At 34.5% G+C, this 11,221-nt stretch overlaps 2 protein-coding genes across 2 annotated transcripts in view; both read left to right on the forward strand.

Moving 5' to 3' along the window:
* The window catches only part of LOC134839427 (calcium/calmodulin-dependent protein kinase type II delta chain-like), a 472,172-nt gene that overhangs the window by 63,452 nt on the left and 397,499 nt on the right, over window positions 1–11,221 (forward strand). The gene's annotated exons all lie outside the window — the stretch shown is intronic.
* On the forward strand, window positions 5,276–11,052 carry LOC134855100 (uncharacterized). The gene is made up of 3 exons (XM_063871488.1): window positions 5,276–5,970; window positions 10,160–10,346; window positions 10,743–11,052. The coding sequence occupies exons 1-3, from the start codon at window positions 5,795–5,797 to the stop codon at window positions 10,965–10,967; spliced, it is 588 nt and encodes a 195-aa protein (XP_063727558.1). The 5' UTR covers window positions 5,276–5,794; the 3' UTR covers window positions 10,968–11,052.

The raw sequence follows: 11,221 nt of genomic DNA on the forward strand, positions 1-11,221 counted from the left end.
TGTTCCGACAATGACCATAGTACTCTTCCATCTTAACTTTAATAGACAAAAAAACTAGCTTATCAAAATGCAAAAATGAGCTACGAGCACCTAATGAGGCTTGCATGCTTTTCAAATTTCGAGTTGTTAATGTGTTTGTCTTTTTTTTTCGCAAAGCAATATAATCTTGAAGTTCTGCGCCATAATCGTATTTGGCAAATCCGTATCTGGTTACTTTAGATCCGTATTTGGCGAATTATTTGCACTTTCTTCTGTAAATATCTGAACGTTTTTTTTTCTGATCACTTTTTGTCTACCAACAAACAAATTCAGAAGAAAAAGCATTTTAGGTTTCAAGGTTCTATTCGCTATCGCCGAGTAATTTGAAATAGCACTCTAGTAGGATTCTCGTAATTGTTCCAGCCAATTGAAAAATGGGGAGGAGTTTTGTATTCGGTTGTCTTTTACTTCTTTCTTTTTCTTTTTTTTTGTTTTCCACACACAATCAGGTACCACAAGTAATCATCGGAATGGGTTGAGTGATATGTCATATTAAAACCCTTTTAGTCGTGATTCGAACCACATTTAAAAAAATCCAAAAAAGTCGCAGTGTCGAGAAAAACCGGTTTGAACTTTTTGGTTTTGTCCGAGTTAAGGTAAGCGAGCAGGCTGAGTTCGTTTTCATCCAAAAAAAAATTCACAGTTGATCATCGGAACTATTTAAAAAAGATAAGCCTCGAAACTTTAACAAGATTGTTTTTTCAAAATTTTACCGCAATAAAAAAAAACTTTTTGCAACAAAAGCTCACAGCAATTTCTGCAGAAAAAATTGAAAAATGTTTCTTTGAGTTTTTTTCTTATTTGTTCTTGTAGTTTTTTCGGGTCCTTTTTTGGCAACAAAATGTTGACCGATTTGCCTATTTTACTTTTGTGACTGTTAAATATACCTAAATTTCAGGTTTTTGTCAGATCTTTTCATCATGCACAAAAAACAACGCTAATTTAAAACAAAACTTTAAGGTTAACTGAATTTCAAGGTACAACCAACGTGTATGGATTGCTTATTGGGTTCAAAATTGGTTCGACTCTTTCTAGTTGAAGTTTTGACACAGAATACCTTTAATCACTTATTCAATCATGAAATTTAGGCAAGCAGTTCAATTTCTTGTGATTTTATCATCAGATTAGTGCTTATTTCAAATTTTTATGAACCGTTTTCTGCAAATAATGATATTGATTTGCAAATGTTGATATCAGGCGTTTCCTCTGAAATGTTTCAATCTTTCTTTGACTCATGCGATCATACTTTTTAAATTAAACATAGCAAAACAGATTTAATCCGCATTCGAACAAAAACGCAGTATTTACCAACACTGGACATATAAGTTGTTAATAAAGATGACTCGGGGTTTCGAAGTTTTGTTCAACGAAAGTTTCACAAATAAAATGATTGGCTTTGTAAATATTTCTGTTTTTTTTTCTTTTTTTTTCTTGTTGTTTATAGCAGGAGAGAGAGGAGTCGAACATGAAGCGAAAATGATTTAGTGGTATGAAAAACATACCCAAATAAATAGTTTTTGGATCTTGTTGATCAACCCCGGTTTGAGAAAAATCTAAACCTTCAAAGAAGTTTTTTCTATTTAAATTTGGTAACGAGAGCCGGAGTTTATAAATGGATAAGTATTTAATCATTTTATTCTGTTGTTTTTTGTAATATAATCAAAATTTGCAATTTAAAAAAATACCAAAAAATTTTAGGTTGAAGTGTTTGTACGGTTTGTGACGAAAATTAATCCACAGAAATATGTTTTCCATGTAAAATTGGGTATGACAGCTAGACTTTTTAAATGTTTAATTAATCAATCACTAAAGTCTGTTTTTTGGTATCGGATCAGAATTTGCAAATTAAAAAAATAAATTTTGGATAATGTGTTTCAATTACGGTTTGGGGAAGAATCGAAACATTCTGAGACTTTTCCCATGTAAAAATAGGTACGACAGCTTGACTTTGTAAATGATGAAGCATTATTTGAATTGAGCTTGTTTTTTTTTTGCAATCCGATCAAAATTTGCAAAGTTGTTTTTGTTTATCCTATCAAAGTGGCTTAATTTTCATAGTACTGAAGTATACGTTATAGTACTGATAATATAACGGATACTTTCATCTTAAATCTAATTTACGGTATGACTTCAACTAGGCTATGCATTGAGAGAAGAAATTTTTCCTCTGACAATTTCGGATTTAAGTTCTCACTGCTGCGACCATCTTTTATTCAAAAACAGATTTCATTCGCAATATAACAAAATTTCAGTAATTGACTATCTAGGTTTAATGACTACATCAGGGTTCAAGAGAGTAATTTTCAAGGGCGATTAAATATTTTGAGTATTTCAAAGCGAAAATGATTTAGTGGTATGAAAAACATACCAAAATAAATAGTTTTTGGATCTTGTTGATCAACCCCGGTTTGAGAAAAATCTAAACCTTCAAAAAAATTTTTTCTATTTAAATTTGGTAACGAGAGTCGGAGTTTATAAATGGATAAGTATTTAATCATTTTATTCTGTTGTTTTTTGTAATATGATCAAGTTTTGCAATTTAAAAAAAATACCAACAAATTTTAGGATTAGGTGTTTGTACACTTAGTGAAGAATCTTAACCTACAGAAATATGTTTTCCATGTAAAATTGGGTACGACAGCTAGACTTTTTAAATGTTTAAGTAATCAATCACTAAAGTCTGTTTTTTGGTATCGGATCAGAATTTGCAAATTAAAAAAAAAATTTTGGATAATGTGTTTCAATTACGGTTTGGGGAAGAATCGAAACATTCTGAGACTTTTCCCATGTAAAAATAGGTACGACAGCTAGACTTTGTAAATGATGAAGCATTATTTGAATTGAGCTTGTTTTTTTTTGCAATCCGATCAAAATTTGCAAAGTTGTTTTTGTTTATCCTATCAAAGTGGCTTAATTTTCATAGTACTGAAGTATACGTTATAGTACTGATAATATAACGGATACTTTCATCTTAAATCTAATTTACGGTATGACTTCAACTAGGCTATGCATTGAGAGAAGAAATTTTTCCTCTGACAATTTCTGATTTAAGTTCTCACTGCTGCGACCATCTTTTATTCAAAAACAGATTTCATTCGCAATATAACAAAATTTCAGTAATTCACTATCTAGGTTTAATGACTACATCAGGGTTCAAGAGAGTAAATTTCAAGGGCGATGAATTATTTTGAGTATTTCAAAGCGAAAATGATTTGGTAGTATGAAAAACATACCCAAACAAATAGTTTTTGGATCTTGTTGATCAACCCCGTTTGAAAAAAATCTAAACCTTCAGAAAATTTTTTTCTATTTAAATTTGGTAAAGAGAGCCGGAATTTGTAAATGGATAAGTATTTACCATGGGAGGATTTTTGTATTCGGTTGTCTTTTACTTCTTTCTTTTTCTTTTTTTTTTGTTTTCCACACACAATTAGGTACCACAAGTAATCATCGGAATGGGTTGAGTGATATGTCATATTAAAGCCCTTTTAGTCGTGATTCGAACCACATTAAAAAAAATCCAAAAAAGTCGCAGTGTCGAGAAAAACCGGTTTGAACTTTTTGGTTTTGTCCGAGTTAAGATCAGCGAGCAGGCTTAGTTCGTTTTCATCCAAAAAAAATTCACAGTTGATCATCGGAATTATTTAAAAAAGATAAGCCTCGAAACTTTAACAAGATTGTTTTTTCAAAATTTTACCGCAATAAAAAAAAACTTTTTGCAACAAAAGCTCACAGCAATTTCTGCAGAAAAAATTGAAAAATGTTTCTTTGAGTTTTTTTAAGTATTTGTTCTTGTAGTTTTTTCTGGTCCTTTTTTGACAACAAAATGTTGACCAATTAGCCTGTTTTACTTCTGTGACTGTTAAATATACCTAAATTTCAGGTTTTTGTCAGATCTATCCATCATGCACAAAAAACAACGCTAATTTAAAACAAAACTTTATGAAACAAAACTTTTTTATGTGTTTTAAAAAAAATTATTTGGTCTGACAGCACCCGGCTTTCCTTGTTTTTCCATGCCAAACTCTGAAAAATACATAAGAAAAAGTTGCTAGGTCTAAAAACAAATATGCATACAACTACAATATCAATTCAAAAATAACCAGACTGCTCGTATCAGGGCGAAGCTTTGAATGTTCCGACTGCCTTTTAAGGTCTATGGAGCAGTAATAACATAATAAAACTAAAGGTAAAAAAATTAATTTATTTTTTTAATTCGTGTTTTTCTGTGAAAATCACCCCCCCCCCCCTTCCCTCCCCCCCCGCCACATGCCATATAAAATACAAAGTGATAGATTTTGCTCCTTGTTATAAACCAATTATGGTAAATTATCTTCCTGCAACCAATTTAGGACGGTTTCTAAGACGGATTAAAACTCCGCTTACACGTTAATAGAGCGAATTAAATCGCGCTATAATTGTCCTAAAATGGCAATCTGTAAACCCCCATAACTTTACGAAAAATTATCACAAGGGAAATAGTTTTTCAAATTAAAGCCCAGGACAACAATACCTTTTGGTTGATGTATAAAAATTTTAACAAAAATTGCCAGTTAAAAAGTCGAAATTTGTCTGAAGAAAAAAACGACCTCGAGCAAAAATATTCGTTACTTTCGTTAAAAAAAGTCGGAATAATTAGAAAACATTAATTTTCGATTCCATAAATCTGATAGGTTTTCCATGACATGGCAATGCAGTTTTTTTAAGCCTACTTTTCCATGTTACTTTGCTTGACCAGTAAAAGTGTGTATCAGAACACAGAAAAGAGATTCAAACCCCTCCTGAGAATTTCATACTTATCAAATTTCGAGTGCGCTGTTATGTTTATGTCTCTTCTTTCTATCGAATTTCGTTAACTCAACGTCAATCACTTCTGGAATTTCTGCCAAAATACTACTTAAAATTATGAGCTGTGTAGCTTCGTTGTAACAGTTGCTACGAATAACCATCAACTTTTGATTACCATGATGATGAAATTTTGATCGCCAAAGTGTTAGAGCGTTTTTAGAATCAAAATCTTAATTTTATATTTTATCTTTCATTTTGAATTTTCCATATCGCACTCTTTTTAAACAATCAGAAAAACACATTAAAAGGCTCAGGAGTTTGTAGCAGTTTCTATAATTATTATTTTAAAATGGTTTTCCGCAAACACATTGAAGCCGAAGTGGTGCCAAAACAATTTCACGTTAAAAGCGTTCTATGGCCGATAATGAAAGCGGAAAAGTAATAAAAACATGTGTGCTTCTGAGTATTTGTGAAAAAAGCGGCTGTTATGTTTTTCCAAGTCAGATACTGAATGTCAAATAAAAAACACCTGAAAAGGTATTTCAAGCGTGGGACACACGAACAAAAGAGTCTTCCTTTTCCAGTTTTGAAACGCCATCAATTTTGCATAAATTACCTATGAAAGCTTGAAAAAAGTGCTTTATTTGAACTTTTTTTGAAGATCTTGTTGGCATAGGTACATTAAATTAATTTTTTGTTGCAATATGATCTACTTGTTACAAATTTCTTCAGATGGCATTTTAGACTACCAATAACTGAAATAGTTTACGGTTTCACTCATAAAAACCAATATTAAAAGAAAGCTTAATTGCTGCTTCATTAAGTTTCGCAATTCAAATAAACTCGAGACACTCGATATTATTTAGAACATCAATTCGGACCTAATTCAAAACCTATAGTTTTTCACTTGACACAATTAATAGATATTTATTTCTAGACAATTTTTTATCTTGCTCAAAGTTTTAAAATGGCTACGGCAGAACATCGCAACAGCAATTCTACCGGGGGAGGGGGTAGAAGCAGTCCCCGGAAGAACTCCACAATCACCCAATTCGAGGGGGGCGAGGATTTGTCGGAGGAACAGATTCTGGAGATCAAAGAGGCATTCTCCATATTCGACTCAGATGGAGACGGAGTTATCACGTGAGTGTAGTTACATTGAGACAGAACGTTACCAACAATTTTTCAGCGTCAATGCCCTAGGAAACATTGTTAAAAATTAAACTTTTAGAGAAAATGGGAAGAAATAAAAAGTAGGAGAACTGAGAAAGATAGTAAATATTACATTTTCAAAAACCAGTGTTCCCGAGATGACGAAAATTCTTGTCATACAAATCAATAGAAAGGAAAAAAGCTTATCATACAGATCCATACAATTCCACAGTAAAAATAGTTTGAAATGAGCATGACCAGCATTTTTCCTTAAAAAGAGTTGTGTGACTCACTAGATTTTTTCCTTTCAATGGAATCGTATGATAACTAATTTTTCCATTCGATGGAAGCGTCGAGTTGCATGATAAACACTTCAAGCAATAGAGTGGTATGAATAAAATTACAGCTGGCAAAAACTGCATTAAAACGTTTATCGAATTTCTAATTGTGGAAAACAAAAAAAAACAAGGCTGCTCGTATCAGGGCGAAGCCCTGAATGATCCGATTATATTTTTAGGTCTATGGAAAAGTAAAAGCGTGAAAAAATTAAGTGTAATAAAATAAAACTAAATTTTTTTTAAAAAAATTTGAGATTTTTTGCCAAAAACATCCCCCCACACGCCATATAAAGTTTAAAGTAATAGATCTTGCTCCTAGCAACACATCAATTGTGGCGATTCTGGGTGTCATAGTGCTAAATCGGTTATCCAAGTCTATTTAGTCCTTGATAGTTCCTTTTGTCAATCATTTCATTTCATCTCATTGATAGACATCTTTGGCAGGTGGTTGGCCTTCGGATTGTTTGAAACCTTCGGATTTCACCTAAACAATGTCTCGTTTGATCTATAAATTAAACAATTGTTTCTTTGTTTACATCTATATTCAAGTATCGAACTAGCGTTTTCCACATGGCGCAGTCAACAGGCCCAAGTGGGGGAAAACCCACTTGGAATAGTATCCTTTTGGCCGGCGAAAAGTGCAGAACCCCCCATGCTCTGGTTATTTTGGTTAAATTGCTTCCAGTGGGGAATGGTTGCAAAGCACTCAATAAATCCAAAGATTTATAGCTTCGCAGATACACTGGACGTCACGCAGATCGCGAAGCTGCCGAAAGAAGTAGATGGAAAAAAAGGATAGCGTCGGAACAGCCTTAATTTCGAACTTATACTTTTGCCTGGGGGAGAAACTTGAATTGGTCGAAAGTTCTATAATCTAAATCTGCATGTTTAGACGAAAAGATGCCGAAGCTTAACAAATGCTGAAGCCGACTGACACCAATTGGGGCATGAGATCAGACAATGAGTATGGGGGGACGCAAGAAGAAATCACCCACTGATCTTATCGACACCGCAGTCACTAAGTCAGACAGATGAGCCGACGGCGACATCTTTTCAAGGACCGGACGACGAAGCAAGACCATCCCGCACAGTATTCCAGCGCACTGGAGACCGGAATTTAAGCAGGTATAGAAAATTGAATACGAAAAGTGTTGCGGAAACTACGCATACACTTAAAATGAATAATGGAACCTTGCTTAGGAAATTCGGGGTCGCAGTACGGAAAGCCAATACTCCGAAAAGCGAAGTTCAGGGCTACCGAAGCCACCAACGCCGGCGGATCTACAAAAAGAAATGGCGATTTCGGAATCGAAAAAGCGGAAGAAATCAAGCGCAACAGCGAAACTAGGCGGAGCAAGAACCACAGGCGAACGAGTTTGATACGAGGAGTCAGAGTCTGACAGCGATAGCTAACCACTGGCTACGAGGAGAATCGGAGGTAAACTGCCATTGGCATCGTTACCTGATTTACAGGCAGAAACTAGCGGAGGACGAGAAGATACGGAGCGAGCGAATTAGGAGCGAACGGCGGTTGAACAGGAAGCAGAAACAAGTACGACGGCGACGAGGAAGGAGAGCGGAAAATCTAGAAAAATGACGGGGACAGGAGCGATAGTCGGCAAAGAAGACGACGTATTGAAGGCTGATCCGCAACCGGTACCGACGGCGTGCGAAAAGAAAAAGCGAGCGAAGAAACAAAGGCTAGTATCATATTCGAGCCAAGATTCGGGAAGTGATACGGGGTCTAGGAAAAACAGCAGGAAGAGAACGGCGGTGACGAAAATGGGCGGGGTCATGATTGACCATATATCATGAGGCGGAATTCAGAACAAAGGAAATGAGTAAACGGAGCGGACTGACGTATAAAACTTAAGAAGATGAACTAAAAACGCAGCTATAGTTATTGAAAAACTTAGTATGTTATCAATGCCTTAAGCTTAGTGTAGAAACGTGAGCTAGAATCGGCGGGACCGAGCTAATCTTTTTGTTTAAAAACTTTTCATCTAGTACTTAAATTTAACAAAATCAATACCAGTGCAGTTTATTTACTTTTTAAAGGAGGGTATGTCATAGTGCTAAATCAGTATCCATGTCTATTTAGTTCTTGATAGTTCCTTTTGTCACTCATTTTTTCATTTCATTTCATTGATAGACATCTGTGGTGGGTGGTTGGCCTTCGGATTGTTTGACACCTTCGATTTTCACCTAAAACATTGTCTCGTTTGATCTATATTTTAAACAGTTGTTTCTTTCTTTACATCTTAATTCAAGTATCGAATTAGCGCTTTCCACAAGTTTAAAGTAATGTATCTTGCTCCTAGCAACACATAAATTATGAAAATTAAGCTTCCTTCAACCAATTTGGAACGTTTTCTAAGACGGATTATATCTCCGCTTACGCGTTAATAGCGCGAAATATATCGCACGTTAATTGACACAAATTGGCCAAATTGGCAATGCTTAAACCCCGATTTATTTCCAGAAAATAATCACAGGTGATTATTTTTTAAATCTTTTTAAATTCAAACTCAGGACCACAATACCGTTCGAATAATATTAAGCAAATTTCGTCAAAAATGGCTAGTTAAAAAGTCGAATTTTGTCTGAAGAAAAAACCCACCCCGAGCACAAATATTCCGTTACTTTCCTTACGAAAATCGGAACAAGAAAAAACGCCAATTCTTATTCTTAGTTCAGCCCAAAAGATCAGTCTCTCATCAGATGGTAAAATTTTTTTAAAAAATGAACCTATGTTACTGCGTTTGTTGTATGTTTCTATCCCTAATTTTGAGACAGCATGAAATAACTGATGTAGGACTGCCTCAAAGTATAATTGACTTGGCAATTAAGGAAAAAGAAGGTTTTCCCTAGTCCAGGTCTGCAAATTCAAATTACACTCTAGTTCAGCTCGAAGTACAAACGTGCATAGCATGCATGAAAAGACATTTGTATATAAAATAAAAATATAAACTAACTTCTACCGGTTCGACAAAAATGAACTTGAGAAGAACTCGTCTAAAGTTACCCAGGCGATGGCACTTAAAAACCCAAATCTTCGCATTTACATGGTGGATTTAAATGAATAGAAAATGAATGTAAAGCTTCTTTGTTTAAAAACAAAATCTTGTTTTTTTTTCAACAACCAATGAAACATCATTCTGTAAAAAACTTGTTTTAAGTTGCCTAAATTTTTTTAATCTAATGTGAAAACAAATTTATTATTTTTCTAAATTAATTATGAAAACTGCTTGTGAAGATTTCCGAAAAAAAATGTTATCGTAATTTTTTCATAAATTGCAATCGTATGATAAGCATTTTTCTTTTTTGTTTGCTTAAAGAAATCATAATTTTGATGATCAATTTGCTTTCACCCGATAAAAAACGGATTTAAGTTGATTAAACGATATTTATAAAACGAAAAAGCCTTGTTTCTATAAAACCATAGAAGCTACGCATGGAATTGTATGATAAGTTTTTGTATTGATTTGTATGAGAAGCATTTTTCTGAATGGTGGTCAACCCGGATTGATGTGTATTATGGTATATCACTTCCATTTCGTGTGATGGAGTATTTAAGCTTTTTTTGTTAAATCTGGGTCGTGGTATTTTAAAACAAATCGGCTAATGTAAATCTCGGTATTATAACCGCTCAGAAAAAAATAAGGTACACCCTTTTTCCGGCGCAATTTTACAAGCAAAAAAATCCGAAACTTCTTTAATTTAGCTTTTCAATGCAAAAATGGTTTAGTTTTAATTTTTTTTCTTGATTTTTTATAGTTTTGTATTTCATTAAAAATTGATTGCTTCCAACGTGACTTAATATTGCACTCAACTCATATTAGGCAGAAGGAGTTCTACAAGGCCCTGGAGGTGCTCGGGAGTCCGTTGACAGAGTCGGAGGCCCAGATGGCACTGCAGGACATGGACATGGACGAGAACGGGAGAGTGGACTTCACTGAGTTCCTCACATGTGTGGCCAACAAACTACAGGACGAAGCCTCAGAAGAAGAAATCGTTCAGGCATTCAAGGTCACCTCATTACAAAAAAAACGTCTCGTCAACGTGAATATTAATGCAAAGCTCGAAATAATACGCCTGTTGTACGTGTATATCAACATGAAGTAAGAAAAGTGCATATATTTCCTATTTCATCTTTAAAGTCAGGTGCTTATAGAAAAATTTTGCACCCTCCGCCAATAGTAAAAATTGTGTTCTGAAAAGCCATAACTTTTTTCGAGCTGAAACTTTGCTTTTTCTTTGTCATAATAAATTTTTTCTTCACATTCCTTTTTCGCGTTTTTCAACTATTTAAAAAGCAGCGCTGAAAATGATAGAACATGATCATCGCCATCTTTCTTTTTTAGACACTCCTTTTTATTCACAGAGATAATTAAGTTTAACATTCGAATGAAAGTTTCGTTGCAGGTGTTCGACATCGACAACAACGGCACCATCAGTGCAGAAGAGTTCAAGGCCATAATGACCTCGAGAGGAAACAAGATGGAGGAGGCAGAGGTAAATGAAATGCTATTAGCAGCTGACACCAATAAGGATGGATTGATAGACTACAGGGAATTCGCCCGCATGCTGGATGGGGGCAGGGGTGCATTCACACCCATGGGACGTTCAGTCGCGTCAGATCCAAAATGAATGTCTTTATCCGGAAGGCAAAAACTAAATGGCCCTTTTCAAAATGCCGTCCAAGTTATATGAATGGCTAAAAACTTTTGCTCGCTGTTCCAAACCTATTAATTTGAATTGATATATTTGAAAAAAGTTACCAATGTTCAAATGTAAAACTAGAATTTAAGTTTGAAGAATATTGGGAGATTAGGAGGGTGTTTAGGACTGAAAGCACTTAAGATATATATTCATTCTTCTCAAAAATTTCAGAACGGGAAAAT

This window comes from Symsagittifera roscoffensis, chromosome 1 (genome assembly GCF_963678635.1).
Source record: "Symsagittifera roscoffensis chromosome 1, txSymRosc1.1, whole genome shotgun sequence".
Taxonomy (NCBI): domain Eukaryota; kingdom Metazoa; phylum Xenacoelomorpha; order Acoela; family Convolutidae; genus Symsagittifera; species Symsagittifera roscoffensis.